Source organism: Mustela nivalis (assembly GCF_964662115.1).
Source record: "Mustela nivalis genome assembly, chromosome: 7".
In the NCBI taxonomy this organism is placed as follows: domain Eukaryota; kingdom Metazoa; phylum Chordata; class Mammalia; order Carnivora; family Mustelidae; genus Mustela; species Mustela nivalis.
Window position 1 is genome coordinate 94176789 of NC_139026.1, and position 18251 is coordinate 94195039.

Below are 18251 nucleotides of genomic sequence, written 5' to 3' on the forward strand. Positions count from 1 at the left end.
TTTTTTGCCCAGTGAACATAACAACCAAACAGAGAGATGATTCAAAGTTAGTACATTAAAAAGTATCAATAGGCAGATCAGCTCAAGATCAACGACTATCACTTCAGTTATCCCTCCCTGCTCCAAATCCCTGAAAGAAATAGTAGAGATACAGTTTTTTTTTTTAATCTGTTATGGATCTGAAATAGTAGAAGGGATACCCCTACAGAGAACTAGAATATTCCTGAAAGACAAACAGCAGACAGGATTGGAATTAAAGTTGAAACCACAGCCTGAAGTGTGGGCAAGAACAGACTGCTGGAGGAGGCGGGTGTGTTCTGGGAACGTTCCAAGCCTAACAGCTGTGAACACCGGGAGCAGAAGGGGAGGCTGGGCAACTGACAGGGTGGTCACTCGGAGTGCCGTAGCTCCTGCATATACTCTCCTTCCATCTTCTCCGTGCACTCGCCCTCCCAGGGTCCTCCTTACTGAATAGCAAGCAGCAGAGGAAGGTATCCCCCCAACACAGCAGGGAGCATACTCTCTAGACCAGAGAGATTGGACGGTGCCCTGGGTTTCTGGCAATACCCAGAAAGAGCAGGGAGCCCTATAGTCAAAATATTGGCTATTGGCATATCCAGCTGTCCACATAGCTCTGGCTGCTTCCCCACAGTTATTGAAGTCAGACTGCAGGAATAGGCATTACTTTCACAGAGGGCTGGCCAAGAGTCAGTAGTGCAAAATTTCCAGAACTCTACCAAGACTCACCAAACGTTTAGGAAATTCAGCACCATGAGAGAAACGAAAGACCCCCACCCCCACCCCACAACATCCAAGGGAGCAATTAGTAATATAATACAAACAAGACTTTAGAGAAAGTATAATTGAATCCTCGGGAAGATTATGTAAAAAAAAGTTACCGAGTCAGAAAGTTGAAAATAGAGCTACCCTACGACCCGGCAATTGCACTACTGGGTATTTACCCTAAAGATACAAGTGTAATGATCCGAATGGGCACATGCACCCAAATGTTTATAGCAGCAATGTTCACACAGTAGCCAGACTGTGGAAAGAACCTAGATGCCCATCAACAGATGAATGAATGAAGAAGGTGTGATATATAAATAAATAAATAAATATATATATATATATATATATATATATATATATATATATAGTGTGTGTGTGTGTGTATATATTGTGTATATACAGTGTATATATATAATATATAGTGTGTGTGTGTGTACACACACACACAATGGAATACTATGCAGCCATCAAACCCCCCAGATAAATAAATAAATAAATATATATATATATATATATATATAGTGTGTGTGTATAGTATGTATATACAGTGTATATATATTATTATATATATTATATATATATAGTGTGTGTATATAGTGTATATATACAGTGTATATATATAATATATTATATATCATATATATTATATATATTATATATATATAGTGTGTGTGTGTATGTATAGTTGAAGGAGCAGGAGGCTGGCTGAGGACAAAGCAAAAGTTGGCGCCTTGCACCCCCCCCCCTTCACCATAGAAGATGAGACCTTCCACCTTCAACCCCCTTAAAGATTTAAGGGTCAAAGTTGTTCAGGGGGGAATGAAGGAGCAGGAGGCTGGCTGAGGACAAAGCAAAAGCTGGCGCCTTGCACCGCCCCCCTTCACCCGCTCCCCTCCATATGTGTAGCATTCCTCAGGCACCCCTGACTGCCATAAAACGATAAATAGTTAACTTGCAGAGATCACAGTCCTGCAAGGTAGGAGTCTCCCTTGGTTTGCAAATGTCCTTGAGATTACAACAAAGAAGTTACCTTATCGATAGCCCTAATGTCACCCTCCCCTCCATAAAACACCGAAGGAGGCGGAGGTAGAAGGAAAAGTAAATAAAGTTAAATTTCTTCTAAACCTAATTCTCACTAATAAGGATGCTTGATAGCAGGAATGTAACATTCCACCAGGAGACTCCCAATTGTCTTTACTTGATAGTAACCAGGCCTTCAATATCCTGATAGTGCTTTTTTCGCATGCGTGGGCTAACCGGCCAGTTCTGCTTCTGTAAGATTGCTTTGTCTGCTTTTGCGCGGGGTCCCCTGACCCAATTCACTGACGCCAAGTATGCCTGTTCAAACTGTCAATCAATCAGCTCAGCCCCACCCGAAACTTGTTTGTACCTGTGTATAAAAACCCTGCACCAACCCAGCTCTGGACCTCTCGGCGTTATTGGCAACGAGCGGCGCAGAGGTCCAGGTTCGAACCTGCAATAAACGACCCTTGCTGATTGGCTTTGACTCACGTCTCTGGTGGTCTTTTAAGGTGGGGGTAATATTCAATTGGCATTTCATAGTGTGTATATACAGTGTATATATATATAATATATATATAATATATATAATAATATATATATATATAATATATATATTATATATATATAGTGTGTGTGTACACACACACACACACACAATGGAATACTATGCAGCCATCAAAACCCCCAGAATTCTTGCCATTTGCAATGACGTGGATGGAACTAGAGGGTATTATGCTGAGTGAAATAAGTCAATCAGAGGAAGATAATTATCATATAATCTCTCTGATATGAGGAATTTGAGAGGCAGGGCAGAGGGTCGTGGGAGGTAGGGAGGAAAAAATGAAACAAGAAGTGACCGGGGAGGGAGAGAAACCATAAGAGACTCTCAATCTCACAAAACAAACTGAGGGTTGCTGGGGGGGGGGGAGGTGTGGAGAGGGTGGTGGGGTTATGGACATTGGGGAGGTTATGTGCTATGTTGAATGCTGTGAAGTGTGTAAACCTGATGATTCACAGACTTGTACCCCTGGGGAAAATAATACATTATACGCTAATAAAATTAATTAATTAATTAATTAAAAAGAAGTTACTGAGGACACTTTTTTAAATGGTTGAAAATCCAAACTTTGAAATTATAGATAAATAAGTAAATAAATAAGTACAGGTAAGGTAAGGCACTGTCCCTATAGAATAATGTAATAGCTATTCAGATATCACACCATCAGCCAGAAGAAAAAAAAGAGAACCTGTGTCATTAAAAAAAACAAAAAACAAAAACCCACAAACAAGCAACAGCAAAAAAAAAATTCCCTAAAAATTCAATAGGTGTGTTGAGTAGCAGAATAGCCACAGCTAAAGTAAGAGGAGAATCAGCCCAGAAAATGTTCCAAGGTAGACAAAGAATGGGAGATAGAAAATAAAAATTAAGAAATACAGAGAATAAATCTAAAGGCATTCCAAAGAATAGAACAGAAAGAAGAGAGAAAAGAGGATACACTAAGAAAATAGTAGAAGAAAATTTTACAAATGATAAAACTACTAAGATTTGCTTAAGTAAGTTCCTATGAGTAGGTGAGTGGTAAAGCAGAACCAGGAACCTGGAAGACTAATATCTTCTTTTCATTCAGCCAGGTTAGCATTGTGTAGATGACATTTTACTATTTCTTGATTAGAATTTCCATTCTAGCAGTATGGAAGAAAAGAAAACCTGACAACTTTCCCACTATAAATAACTTTGAATGCTAGATAAAATATACAAAATCCTTTTTCAATGCATAGCCGAGCTTTAAGAAAGTAAGATCCCCAGAGGCCAAAGACAAAGAGGTTGCTGACCCTCAGCTACTGTGGGGGCAGGCAGACACCACTGGTCTCAGTAACCCGGATCACACGGATCTCCCCTGCTTGTCTTACAAGGCAACCAGAAGCTGAGAAGCAAGCACCATGGACAGACAGCTCCAAGAGAAGTCTTATTGGGCTCCCTGCTCAGTGGAGAGACTGATTCTCCTTCTGCCCCTCCCTCAACTTGTGCATACACTCATATGCTCGCTTGCTCTCAAATAAAGTCTTTAAAAAAAAAAATGAAAGTGGAGAAATACCTCATTTCTTTTTTCTTCCCTCTATTCTCTCATATCACAGTTCCAAAAGAAGACACTGGGGAGTGTACAGAAGCCAAAACCCTTACTCTCCATTTCAAGGAGCTGAGGTCCCAAGAGGATGGACAAACCCCATTGCTCTATTTCCTCTGCCCTCATGCCACTTGGTCCAGTTGTGGGCACAGTCACAGAAGTGCCTGACATTGCAGAGTAACTAAAGCATCAGTTTTTTTGCAAGACAACTGGAAAAAGGGAACCCCAAAGGACAGTAAAACCAGGAAAGCAATGGAGAGGGAGAAGCCAGGGAAAGTGACCCTCTAAAGTTGTTTATGAACTCCTGTGCTCACTCCATGCATATCTGACCCTAAACCACATACCACCGACTGAAAACTGAACTACAGCAGAGACAATGGTTCAGATCTCAGACTGGCCAGTGGGTGGCACAAACTCAGAATGGCAAAGGCTAAGAATTCAACACTGACATTGAAATCACAGTCCACACACAGAGAAGGCTAGTCAGGACTTGCAGCCTGAAGTTAAACAGGTCAATGGTTACTAATGCTATTTATATCAACATTCTTCATAGGATTTAGGTGACACCGGGAGTCAATACTCATAGTGTCCATGATACAATCCAAAATTACTCAGAATGCAAAGACCAAAAGCAGTTACTGTACAAAATACTCCAAAAAAGCAACAATGGGCTCTCTTGAAATAAATACAGAAATAAAAATTTTCAGAAAAGAAACAGAATATATCAAAAAGAAACTTGAGAACTGAGAAATACAAGACTGGGTACATTCATTGGCAAAACAGATGTCACAGGAAATAATCAGTGAACTTGAAGACAGAGCAATAAAAAGTATCCAGTCTGAACAAAAAAAGAAAAAGTGATTGAAAATGCATACAACCTTGGGACCTATGGATGAATAACAAAAAGCCTAAACATCTGTGCTATCAGATTTCTAAAAAGAGAAGAAAAAGTATAGTGCTGAAAAAAACTTGGAAGAAATAATGGCTGAAAACCTTCCAAGTTTGGTGAAAAACATAAACAGAGATGTCAAGAAACTCAGAGAACCCCAACCAGGGTAAACCTAAAGTAGTCCACGCCAGCACCTACTAAACTACTTAAAGCTAAAGACACTTGTGAGACACTTGTGACACTTTCCAGACAAAGACTGAGAGTGTTTCCGATTAACAGTGCCTTGAGAAAGAAAATACAAAGGAAGAAGGAAAAAATGTATCCAGATGGAAAGAGAGAGCTGGGAGAAGAAAAGGACGGCAAAGACGTTTGTCCATGTTTATAAATCAAAATAAATATTGACTGTATAAGACAATAATGATGATGCTGGTAATGACATAAAGCCCAAATCTGGGGATTTTAAAAGACTGTGGAAATGGGGTGCCTGGGTGGATCAGTGGATTAAAGCCTCTGCCTTTGGTTCAGGTCATGATCCCAGGGTCCTGGGATCGAGCCCCACATCAGCTTCTCTGCTCACCGGGGAACCTGTTCCCCACCCCCTACCCCACTCTCTCCCTATTTGTGATCTCTGTCAAATAAATAAATAAATAAATAAACAAATAAATAAACTTTAAAAAAAAGACTGTGGAACTGAAATCCTAGACAATGTTAGTCTATGATATGGGAGGGTATCAGAGTTAAATCATTCTTTAAAAAAAAAAATCAGGGGGGTCTGGGTGGCTCAGTGGGTTAAGACTCTGCCTTTGGGGGTACCTGGGTGGCTCAGTGGGTTAAAGCCTCTGCCTTCTGCTCAGGTCATGATCCCAGGGTCCTGGGATCGAGCCCCACATCGGACTCTCTGCTCAGCAGGGAGTCTGCTTCCTCCTCTCTCTCTGCCTGCCTCTCTGCCTACTTGTGATCTCTGTCTGTCAAATAAATAAATAAAATCTTAAAAAAAAAAAAAGACTCTGCCTTTGGCTTGGATCATGATCTCAGGGTCCTGGGATCAAGGCCCAAATCTGGCTCTCTGCTCAGTGGGGAGCCTGCTTCCCCCTCTCACTCTCTGCCTGCCTCTCTGCCTACTTGTGACTTCTCTCTCTCTCTGTGAAATAAATTAAAATTAAAATAATAAAAAATTTTTTAAAAAAGAATCATTTATTTATTTTAAAGAGCTAGAGAGAGCATGTGAAATGGGGGGAAGAGTCAGTGGAGAGGGAGAGAGAGAATCTCAAGCAGACACCCATTGAACAGAGAGCCTGACACAGGGCATGATCCCACAGTGCTGAGATCATGACTGGAGCTGAAGACAAGAGCTGGACACTTAGTGGATGAAGCTAACCAGGCACCCCAGAGTTAAATCATTTTAAGGTCCTTTAATTGTTTGGGTGGAAGATAAAGATATTATCTTCAGGCTTTGTTAAGTATACATGGTGAACTTTAAAACATGTAAAAATGGATAAATCAGGTGTTGCCTGGGCAGCTCAGTCAGGTAAGCATCTGACTCTTGGTTTCGGCCCAGGTCATGATCTCAGGGCTGTGAGATCGACTCTGGCATCCGGCTCCACTCTCAGAGGGGTGTCTGCTTGAGATTCTTTCTCTCTCCCTCCAACCACCCCCACCTCAAATAAATATATAAAATCTTTTTAAAAAAAGAAAAAAACTAGATGAATCAGACATTGACCCTGCCATCATGGAATGTCCAGGCTCACAGAAGATAAGAGACCCATACAAAACTAATTCAGATCCCAAATTAAAAAATGGAAGATGCCAGAATAGGAGCATTGAAAGCATGCATGTCTGTTGTCAAGTCTATTTTGGCTCTAAAATTCTACCATCTGTAGGGAGACCAAGACACAAGGTGGTATTGCTCTGGGCAGTTCAGATTCCTGAACCTTTGGGTCCTTTCCACAAGGCTGCTAGCCTTCTGGGGCTCCTGTGTTGTCTGGAAAGAGGGTAGAGCTGTGAGTTGTCTCCCCACTCTTTACTCCAGAACCAGTTTCACAGCAGCATGTCATTTTTTTTCCTCCAGTGGTTCCTAGTGGGAGAATAGGTAGATGAGTGTGTCTGGGTCTGTAATAGGGAATGCATTGGGGACAATCCTATACACTGCTTCCAGTAGCCAAATCTCCTTCTGGCTGCCCTTCCATGACCTCAGCCTTCTACCACTGCTCCACAGCCCTGCCCAGTGCCCTTGGCTCAGTTTCCAGGATTCCTCTTCAGCCCCAGCCCATACGTTCCCAAATGATGCTAGGGATTTAGGCCCATACGTCATTGATGAGTGGACGAAGTTGCTTGGAGATGCTGCAAAAAACCACCTTCGTGTCCTCTCCTTTCCCATGACAGATGATGTTCCGTAGGCTCTTGACTGCCTGCACGGTTACTCGTGCTTCATTCTTCAGCAAGTCTCGCAAAAATGGAACCTGGCTCTTCAGCGATTCTGACTGTTTGGAAGAAGGCAGAGATCACTCACCCTGGGGATCGTGCAACCCTCTGGGAACAGGGTTTTGAGAAAACAGATGGGTGTTGAAGAGAAACAGACATGGGCAATCCGGGGGCTGGATGTGCCCAGGAAGTAGAAGGCCAGTGTTCACGGGGTTTGGGAAGCCCAATGACCAGTCTATGTAAGTCTTCAGGCCAGATGTTGTGCTGCCCTAGGATGAGAGGTTGGGGAACATGCTAAGCCCAAGGTCACTAAGAGACCCCAGGGAGGTAAATTAAGTGCTTCAAGGACTCAAACTTGACTCCCATTTGGTCCTCCCCACTCTTACTTGTCCTGGGTGCAGTGCCAGGTTACTGATTCCACGAAGCCCGACTTCTTTCATAATGAGGTTGGGGTCTTTGACCCACTTGATCAGATTGCTCAGAAAGTCTTGTCCCAGAGTCTGAGCCACTGACCGGTGCCAGAGGAGCTGTGGGTATGAGGAGACAACTGCTATGGATGGTAAAAGATTCATGATACCCGGCACCCACCTCAGCCCTCCCTCGGTACCCCACTCAGGTAAGGAGTATGTCCGGTTGAGAGCAATGGCAGATCTGTACAAATGGGCTGGAGACTAAGATAAGGAGGGAGGATAATGCTGGTAAAGTTTGAATCTTGAGTCAGATGCTAGGATCCACAGATCATTCTGGAGGCTGAGCTACTGGCTCCCTCCTCAGGCTTTCTTTTGCCTCCTTTAACCAAGCACCTGAGGTGCCAGAGAAGAAAATCTCAGTTTAAATGGCTCAGTCTTATTCTGTCCTCTTTCGGGGACTACTTATTTAACATTTCTGTTAAGTAGTCCTCAGCCCAGGAAATGAATGGCCCAGGCTGTGGGCCCTTCCCCAGGCTTCACCTGTGCATAGAAAGTCCTGGCCAGGATCTTCCTATGGTAGCTGGAGCTATAGAGGTAGTTCCTGACAAGGTTGAGGACCCGGTGCAGGACGGCAGGCTCACAGGTCTTCACAATGCCGCTGGGGTGGGACACAGGAAGCCAGCAGTTGCTGGGGGGCAGGGAGGTAGCAAGGGACCAGTGTGCATGAATAAGGAAGACGTGAGGGCTGAGGAATCAGGAGACCAGAGGGCTGGGAGGTGGGGAAGGGACAGCTGAAGGCTGGGACTCGGGATCTTGGGGTCAGGAGACTAGAGTGGTGCCAGAGTCACTGGGGAAATAGCCTCACCTTGTCAGGTCCATGATCCCTATGTAGTAAAACCTGGGGCAGGAAAGAAGGTCCCAGCAGTGATGCTGATTTGCATAGGTCACCACTCCATCATATGCAGCAGCCAAGAACACCAACTTCACAACTTCCAGGGCACAACTGAAGGTCACAACCATTAGTGAAGAAAAGAAAGGGACAAAAGGGTGGACAAGGCATTATGCCCTCATTTGTATCCTGTGCTGGCAAGTCAGGAGACAGTTTCCGTTCTGGTTGCTATGGTCTGCTCTCCTGCTGACAAAAATCCATGGTTCTTGTGAAACCCATCTCTGACTGCCCATCCACTCCTTCAGCTTTGGCCCTCATCCAACCACAGAGTCCTACAAAGAAAACTATAGAGAAATCTCAGTGCTTTGGTTTTCCACTTCTGCTCTCCAAGGGCAAAGAATGGGGTTAGGATATAGATTTACCTCCACACCCATCTCATCAGAAAATCTCTGCTTATTGGGTCTATTTGTTTTCATTTAACATAAGATTCCATTTGAGTAGAATATCCTGAGGTTTAATAAAAATTTTAAAAAGTGACAACCACACATTTAAGAGTCAACCCCCATTTTCGAGATGAGAAAATGGAATCCCGCTCGTTGACTTGTGCAAGACAGCAGAACTAGTGACAAAGCCAAGCCAGAGGTCAATGAGATTCAAGTGGCCCCAACCACATGGAGAAAATGACCTAGATATGGGCTTGCCCTGCCGCCCACCATCTAGTTGACTCTATGCCTGTGCAGTTACAAACAGGGACATGATATGTCCAGTGAGTCAGCTGAAGTGTGCATACAACAAGAGAAATGAGAAGCTTGAATATATGTGAGAATATTCTAGCACACGGGTTGCCCAGGGCCCTCTGGAACTGGCTAGTCCCAGCCATCCATCACGAGAGGGATAGGCTTACCTCGTGGAGTCAAAGGGCTTGCTCTTGCTGCCTGGGCCCCCCTCCTTGCTATAGACCACCATCTTCTGGGGGACATTTTGCTCAATCACCCAGCAGAGATGACATAATATAGCCATCAAGAGCCGGGGGTAGAGCTCCTGGACGGCCTCCTGGCAGAGGGACCCTGAGAGCATCTCACACAGGGCACATGTCACCTGGGAGACAGCAGAGGAAGACGTAAGATGGTACCATGGCCCCATACACTGAGTCCCACCTTGCCCTCCCCATCACTGCCCAAATGGCACAGTCACTCTGACTCAGGCTTGTAAGAAGCTCTCAGAGACTGAAAGCCCACCACACTTCCTTAGGGAAATGAGATTGCACACAGGCAGCCTGCTTTCTCTTCACTCTCCCGACATCAAAGAGAGAATGGGAAGCAACTCGAACTTTTTAGCCGAAAATGATGTAGGGATTACTTTGTCTACTCCAGGCAACCAAATCTCTTTTGCTTCCAACCCTCGTGCTACCCCCCAGGCCCTGGAAAAAGGAGTGCCAGCCCCAGAATCAGGAGACAGAGAAAGCTGCTTAGCTCTAACCATCAGTTTCCTTGTCCAAAAATGGGATCAATCCTCGTTCTCTCTACATCACTCAGTTCTTAGATATACAGGCGGAAAAAGGAAGTAAAGTATAGCACTTCCTTAAAGGTTTATCTATTTATTTTAGAGACAGAGAGAAAGCATGAGCAGGAGGAGGGCCAGAGGGAGCGGAAGAGAGAGAATCTAAAGCAGATTCCCTGCAGGACATGCAGCCCAACAGGGAGCTGGATACCATAGCCCTGAAACCAGGACCTGAGCTGAAATCAAGAGTGGGACGCTCAACCGACTGAGCCACCCAGGTGCCCCTCGAATGTACAGTATTAGTGAATGCTCCTCTAAGACCTGCTCCCACCCTGCAGCCCTTGACCTTCAGATCTGCCCCTAAGTCCCAGAACAGTAAGTTGTTGGGTCCCCCCTTCCCTCATGCTGACCGCCACAGGCTGGAAGGCCATCTCCTCAGTCTCCTCTCTGGAGTGGGGTTTTTCCAGGATGCCTATGAGCATCTGCAGGACGCTGATCGTGGTCTCTCGCTGAGTGCCAAATGCCTTCCATAGGGCCAGACTGGTTCTGCAGGAACCGGGGACAGTTATGTTATGGGCCCTGGTGACCAACCTCCTAGGGCTAGACTGGTCTCGGGCCCATGAAGGGCTGGTTCTCAGGGTCTAGACTTGGCCAGAGAACACAGAGATGAAGTTCAGTTGGTGTCAGAGGGAAAGCATCCCAGAGGAAAAGTCATTTTTGTGTGGAGCTCGGGTAAGGGAGGGGAGGGTTTGCTGGGCTGGAGAATGTATTCCCAAGCCCTGGGAGAGGTACCTATCCCAAGGCAGGGACTTGCTGAGAAGCAAAGGCACAACACTCTGGGTGTTGTTGCCGGCCAGCAAGCACATGCCCCGCACAACCTCCTCCTTTGTGCTGGGCTCCAGCTGGGAGTTGAGCCGGTCCAAGATTCCCTCCACGATTTCCTCGATCTATAGGGAGGAGCCACAGGAGTCTCAGTGAGCCTACCTGCCTCCTCCCTATCTACCAACTCCCAGACTCAAGGCATCCTTGTAATCCTGCCAGTGATACTCTTCTTAAGGCTGAGGTCTAGGGTGCCAGAGGCCAGACCAGCAGGGGTCACCAAAAGAACTCCAGAAGCTCATGGAGGCCTGCTATGATGAAGGCCTGCCCACAGCCCAGAGTTCAGAGAGTTGCTCCAAGCTTATTTGGGAGACACAGGAGACTCCAGGAAGGAAGGCAAAGTCCCTGGGGACACTTCAGGTCTTTGTCTCCCCACTGAGATCAAGTTTCAACCCATGAAACTGTAGGGGCAGTTAGCACTGGAGGTGGGTGTACCACAGGACTCTGACTTGGCCCTCAAATTCCTGATATATGGGTCTCCAGGAAGTCCATTTTATTCTACTACTTCAAGGACAAACCTCCATTTCTGGTACCTAGACCAGGCAAGTCATATAAATGAGTGAAGGCAATGGGTGTCCGGAGATTCAGAGAGAGGAAAGCCTGGAGAGCCCATGCCACATATAAAAGGGACCTTGGCTGCCCATAGAGTTGCCCTATGTGGCCTCATTTAAAAAATTTTTTCAGTGGAGTGGGAAATGTGGACTTCTATATGCTATTCTGGAAGAAATTTTACTCAACACTCAGTCATTCCATGAGCTTACTGGTTTGTAATCCGCAGCCTTACCCTTCCCAGAAATTGAAGCCCCCTGACACCCCTAGGCAATCAGGGTGAATCCCCCCACAACGTTTTCTTGTGCTATGGCCTCACAGGGCTCATACCCCCACATGTGGTGGTAGTTAATTGATGAGCCAGCCCTCCAGAGCTGTTCCAAGTACTCAAGAGTGCAGCTGTCAGAGCTCTGGGGACCCCAGAGAAAATGTAGCCCAGCCCCATGTTTTCTTTTTTTTTTTTTTTTTTAAGATTTTATTTGTTTATCTGAGAGAGAAAGAGAGAGTACAAGCAAGGGAGCGGCAGAGGCAGAAGGAGAGCAGACTCCCTACTGAGCAGCGAGCCTGACAGGGGGGCTCGGTCCCAGAACTCCGGAACCATGACTTGAGCCAAAGGCAGACACTTAGCTGACTGAGCCGCCCAGGCGCCCCCCAAGTCTACATTTTAAAAGACTCTTTGGCTGGTTAGGGACAGAACCAGGGGAGAGCCCAGATGGGTGTGCTGGTCAGAGCTCCCACCACAGCCCCACACTACCTTAATCATGTCTCGGCCCCGCTCTTTCATGACTGCGCTCATCAGCTGGGCCGTCGCCAGAGACACCTTGGCCCTGCTGTCGGTCAGGCCCTCCATGGCCGTCAGCACCAGGGTGGTGAGCTGCACCTGTGTGAAGTACTCTGCAAAGGCCTGCAACAGGGTGATGTCAGGCTACCTGCCCTGGGGCCTCCTGCCAGAGATAGCCTGCCCCACCTTCCTGTTAGTGCAGGTGGAGAGAGCCTCTCCTGGGAACCTGGAGTGCTTTGTCCCAGGCCTGTGCCATCTGCCTAGCACCTAGAAGACCCTTTTCCTGGGAACAGAGTCTTTGGGGCTGGGAGGGAGAGAACACTGACCTCAGCTGCTCTGAGGGGCTCACAGATCAGAGGCCCCAGGGGCAGAGTGCTGGGAGAGAAGGGCTGAGACCAGGATCTGGGGTGATGGGATCTTTGAGACAGGGGCTGAATCTACACATCATTCACAAAGCATTGTTAGCATGAAGCAGATGCTTCTAGGGGAGAATGAGTAAGAAAGGCCATTAGGGCCCAGGATGCTTAGGGGGAGGGTGGTGGGAACAAGCGGAAAACATCCCCCAAGGCAAGAGTTCACAGGCCAGGCGGCAAAAGAATAGAAAGGAAGTTGGGCTGGAAAGGACCACCCCCCTCCCCACCTCGGGGTCTAGAACCTGACGCAGATGAGAGGCCCAGGCTCTTCCCACTTAGTCTCTGGCACCGCCCTCTCACCTTGGCAATCTCAAAGGTGTTGTTATAGAACACGTTGGGGCTATAGACTTCACTCGTGCCCTCTTCTTCCCACAAGCCCTGTTTTTTCCTTCCCATCTCTGAAACAAAGACACCCGACCCCACCCCTCAGACACTCATAAGTTGTCTCAGGTTGCCCGCTTTCCCATCTGCCCAACCCAAACCACCCACTGAATTGAGTCAGCTTGGCATAACGTGCGGCCCGTGGGGAAGGGAGTAGAGAAATGGGTAGCAAGATCACAAGGAACAGTGAGAGCCAGTGTCAAAGGAGCCCCCGTGTTGCCTGCCTCAGGGCAGAGACAGAGTGGGGTCAGGGTATAGGGCTCAGCCAGAGGAGGACAAACTAATTCAAAAGAACTGTTTGTTTAGTAGCTATTTTGTCCCAGGAGGAAATATGCTGGGGCCTATGCAGGTTCCTCGTTGGAAGGAAGATGCTCAGGGAACCACTTAGCTCTCACTCTTCTAGGACAGCGTGTGAGAGAATGACCAAACAGAGGTGGGAGGCTGGAGCAGAAGTGAAAAGAGGAGATTCTCCCTACGCTTTTGCAGCAGGAGGATACAGTAGAGGTTGTAGACAGCCTGTGCAGACAGGAAGCAGATGTTGTCCACTGGGTCCTGACAGCGCATGGCCAGCAGCCTTACCAAACGCCCCAGCCGAGTGAACTCAATGTCCATCTGGGGAGGAGAGCTGGAAGTTACAGGTTACCCCAGCCACTCACTCTGGCCGAGTCAAAGCAAGAAGAGAGAAAGAGGGGATGCATGAGAGATAGGAGAGGTGAGACTAGGTGAGGTTAATGGAAATGGACTTAGAGAGGTATGTTGGGTCATAGTTTTGGAATGACCTTACACTGTCCCTCTTTTTGCCTCTTGGCATGGCACTCGTTCTTGGAGCCTAGATCAAATGTCCCCTCCTCTAGGAAGATTTCCTTTCACTTGTACTTCATTTGTGTTGTAATATTTTATTCCTACTGTATTTGGAGTTTTCGCCTTCTATTTAAGTTTATCATTACCGCCTTCTATTTAAGTTTGTTCTATGCATGCCTCTCTCCCCAGTTGGACCATAAATGTCTCGGTCATCTATGCATCCTCTGTAACACCTGGCATGGTGCCTGGCACAAGGTGAGTATTCAGTAACTGCTTGTTGAGACGAATGGAATCAAACTGAACCCAGTGGAATGGAACCAAATTGGTGAGTAGGGAAAAAGTCCAAGGGAGAAAAGAGACAATAGGATGCACAAAAGAAAATAGAGGGTGGGGCCAAGGAAATGGAGGGTAGGATGAGTAATTGAGGCTAGGTGATATGTGAAGTTTGAGGTAAGGGTAGGAATGAGGCCTAGACTCCAGGGCAGGCTCACACTTACTCCAACGTTATTCATTTTTGCAGTGAAGCCAAGAATATGGGCAGCACACCACATGGCCCGTTCCCTCTCATTGTCCTTTTGGGAATTCAGCCATGTGTCCAGAACCTAAAGGAAGAAGAGAATGAAATGAGGGGTGAGGGGTCTGTTCAGCTGTGTTCCAGAGGGTAGAAATGTAACCTGAACTTCTGCAAAGGATCAGGACAACACTTCTGAGAATAGGATTTCTTTTGCTTATAGGCTGGTTATATATGGCTTTGACACCAGAAGCTTCATTCTTCTAGCTCCCAATTTTGCCTTATCTAGGTGCTAGAAACATCTTCAATTAGTATCTCCTTTCAAATGAAGGCAGTGGCTCTGAAATTATATTGACTGTAATTCATTTTAATAGGTCAACATACCCCAATGCCTCCCCTACTAATGTTTTCCAATTCTTCAGTAGAAAGGGAACTTGGTAATAACAAATTACAAAAATAACAAATAACAAATAACAAAAAAGAATCACTGTATTCACAGACTTCTGGCTGAATTATGTATAAATATGTTTAAGAAATATGATTATGGATGATTTCTATTTGGAACACAATCTGTAAGTGTCTCACCATTGGTAAATTATGGGCCCTAAATACCACTGATCCAAAGATGCACTAATATGTCCACTTACAGCAATCCATCTGGCAATGACTCGTCTAACCAAACAACAATTCATAATTGAAAAAGAAGAGGAGCAGATGAAAAGTCTACAACAAATGGAAGAGAAGACTAATGCTGCATTGATAAGAAAACACATTCTTCCTGAAGATATAAGCAATTCTAGTGGGAGGGCTGCAAGTCTTCCTCATAGCCAGACTCTGACGAAATGTCCCAATGCCAAGATTGTGATCTCTAAATGCCATTTTTCTCTAAGAGCAATAATTGCTCCTTGGAGTAAGAGTTCGTTCCAGGACTGAGACAGGAAATATACAAGATATTAAACTGGAGAGCAAGTCTATGGAAGACTATGGAAGTCATGTTAAAGGGATTCAGGAGCCAACCTGAAGAGGCTCTCATTGACCAAAGATGGGATAATTAAGAATAATAGTTGTAACTGATCAAAATATATGAAGCATTTCAAAATTCATTTTAAATTCAAATGATACTAGAGAAACAACCGTTGGTAGTCATCCTTGGAGAATATTAGGAATTACTTCATTACTTTGACAAATGATAAAGAAAAATGATCCAGCATTTATCTTGTCTTTCTTAGATGAGCTATACCTCAAACTAAACAAATAACTTATAAAGGCAAAATTTCTCTTTATAGAAGAATTCCCGATAAAAATGAGTAAGGAGTGAAAGAACTACAATGTCATCATTTTGCAAAAATAAGTAGAGGTATGTTCATTCAACAGAATACTACATAGAAACAAAAAATGATCTGATGCTACATGTAACAACATGGGTGAGTCTCACAGATAAAATATTAAAGGGAAATAATACAAGCACAAGAAAGTACATATTATAAAATTCTATGTATGTGAAGTTTAAGAACAAGCTAAATTAATCTATGTGATAGAAGTCAGAATACTGGTTATCAGTGGTTATTCAGTGGAAGAGGAACCTTTTGAGGTATTGGAAATGTCCTATATCCTGATCTGATATTTATACATATGTAAAAATGTATCTAAGTATACACACAAGATTTTTACACTTTACTGTAGCAAGTAATATCTCAATAACAAGGTCTTTCTTTAAAAAGAATATCCTCAATTTTCAGCCACTAATGAATGAATGAATCAAAGCAGTGATCACCAAAAGTAATGAACAGTAATGATGTGATACTTTATGTGGAAAACCCAAAAGACCCCCCTCTCTCTCGCTGCATCCTCTTTGCCTACTTCTGATCTATCTGTTAAATAAATTAATAAATTAATAAAATCTCTGGAGTGCCTGGGTGGCTCAGTGGGTTAAAGCGTCTGCCTTCGGCTCAGGTCATGATCCCGGGGTCCTGGGATCGAGTCCCACATGAGGCTCTCTGCTCAGCAGGGAGCCTGATTCCTCCTCTCTCTCTCTCTGCCTGCCTCTCTGCCTACTTGTGATCTCTGTCAAATAAATAAACAAAATCTTAAAAAAAAAAAAAAGACTCAGTCCCAAAACTGTTAAAATTCATACAGGAATTCAGTAAACTGGCAGGATATAAAATCAATGCACAGAAATTAGCTGCATTTCTATACAACACCATCAAGACAGAAAAAAGAGAAATTAAGGAGTCAATGCCATTTACAGTTGCACCCAAACCCATAAGATACCTAGGAATAAATCTAACTGAAGAGGAAAAGGATCTGTACTCAGAAAACTACAGAATACTCATGAAAGAAATTGAGAAAGACACAAAGAAATGGAAAAACATTCCATGTTCATAGATTGGAAGAACCAATATTGTTAAAATGTCTATGTACCTAGAGCAATTTACACATTCAATGAAATCCCTATCAAAATACCATCAACTTTTTTTCACAGGAATGGAACAAATAATCTTAAAATTTATATAAAACCAGAAAAGATCCTGAAGAGCCAAAGGAATGTTGAAAAAGAAAACCAAAGCTGGAGGGATCACAATCCTGGACTTCAAGCTCTATTAGAAAGCTGTTATCATCAAGACAGTATGGTACTGCTTCAAACACAGACAAATAGATCAAGGGAACAGAACAGAAAGCCCAGAAGTGGATCTTCAACTCTATGGTCAACTCATCTTCAACAAAGCATGAAAGAATATCCAATGGAGAAAAGACAGTCTCTTAAACAAATGGTTTTGGGAAAATTGGATAGCCATGTGCAGAAGAATGAAACCAGACCTTTTCCTTATACCATATACAAAAATAGACTCAACATGGATGAAAGACCTAAATGTGAGACAGGAATCCATCAAAATCCTTCAGGAGAACACAGGCAGCAACCTCTTTGACCTCAGCGGCAGCAACTTCTTCCTAGACACATCACCAAAGGCAAGGGAGGCAAGGGCAAAAGTGAACTATTGCGACTTCTTCAGTATAAAAAGCTTTTGCACAGCAAAGGAAACAGTCGACAAAAGATAACCAATAGATAATCAATAGAATGGGAGAAGATACTTGCAAATGACATATCAGATAAAGGGCTAGTGTCCAAAATCTATAAAGAACTTAGCAAACTCAATGTCCAAAGAACAAATAATCCGATCAATAAATGGGCAGAGGGAGGTGCCTGGGTGGCTCAGTGGGTTAAAACCTCTGCTTTTAGCTCAGGTCATGATCTTAGAGTCCTGGGATTGAGCCCCGCATCGGCCTCTCTGTTCAGCAGGGAGCCTGCTTCCCCCTCCCTCTCTGCCTGTCTTTCTGCCTACTTGTGATCTCTGTCTCTCAAATAAATGAATAAAATCTTTTTAAAAAGAAAATTAATATTAATTATAAATATTTTTTTTAAAAGAAATGGGAAGAGACATGAATAGACATTTCCACAAGGAAGACATCCAAATGACCAACAGACACATGAAAAAGTGCTCAACACCACTCAGCATCAGGGAAACACAAATCAGGACCACAATGAGATACCACATCAAACCAGCCAGAATGGCTAAAATGAACAAGTCAGGAAATGACAGATGTTGTGAGGATGAGGGGCAAGGGGAACCCTCCTACACTGTTGGTGGGAATGCAAGCTGGTGCAGCCACTCTGGAAAACAGTTCCTCAAAAAGTTGAAAATAGAGCTATCCTATGACCTACTGAATATTTACCCAAAGATACAAATGCAGTAATTTGAAGGGGTACCTGCACCCGAATGTTTATAGCAATAATGTTCACAATAGCCAAACTATGGAAAGAGCCCAGATGTCTACTGACAGACGAACGGATGAAGAGGTGGTATATATATACAATGGAATATTATGCAGC

The 18251-nt window shown here is 44.4% G+C and overlaps 1 protein-coding gene across 8 annotated transcripts in view; it reads right to left on the bottom strand.

Moving 5' to 3' along the window:
- Positions 1-18251, bottom strand: part of LOC309869847 (maestro heat-like repeat-containing protein family member 1) — an 89088-nt gene that overhangs the window by 21255 nt on the left and 49582 nt on the right. For 6 of the 8 annotated variants that reach the window (XM_082741621.1, XM_082741623.1, XM_082741624.1 and 3 more), the window contains 11 exons: positions 14349-14453; positions 13527-13662; positions 12970-13067; positions 12230-12379; positions 10840-10994; positions 10458-10593; positions 9452-9645; positions 8524-8661; positions 8199-8346; positions 7635-7775; positions 7134-7307 (listed from right to left, as the gene is read on the bottom strand). In XM_082741621.1, coding sequence (XP_082597747.1) covers positions 7134-7307; positions 7635-7775; positions 8199-8346; positions 8524-8661; positions 9452-9645; positions 10458-10593; positions 10840-10994; positions 12230-12379; positions 12970-13067; positions 13527-13662; positions 14349-14453 — 1575 coding nt within the window. The remainder of the gene's footprint in view (positions 1-7133; positions 7308-7634; positions 7776-8198; positions 8347-8523; positions 8662-9451; positions 9646-10457; positions 10594-10839; positions 10995-12229; positions 12380-12969; positions 13068-13526; positions 13663-14348; positions 14454-18251) is intronic. The other 2 variants (XM_082741619.1, XM_082741620.1) reach the window with 2 other exon arrangements.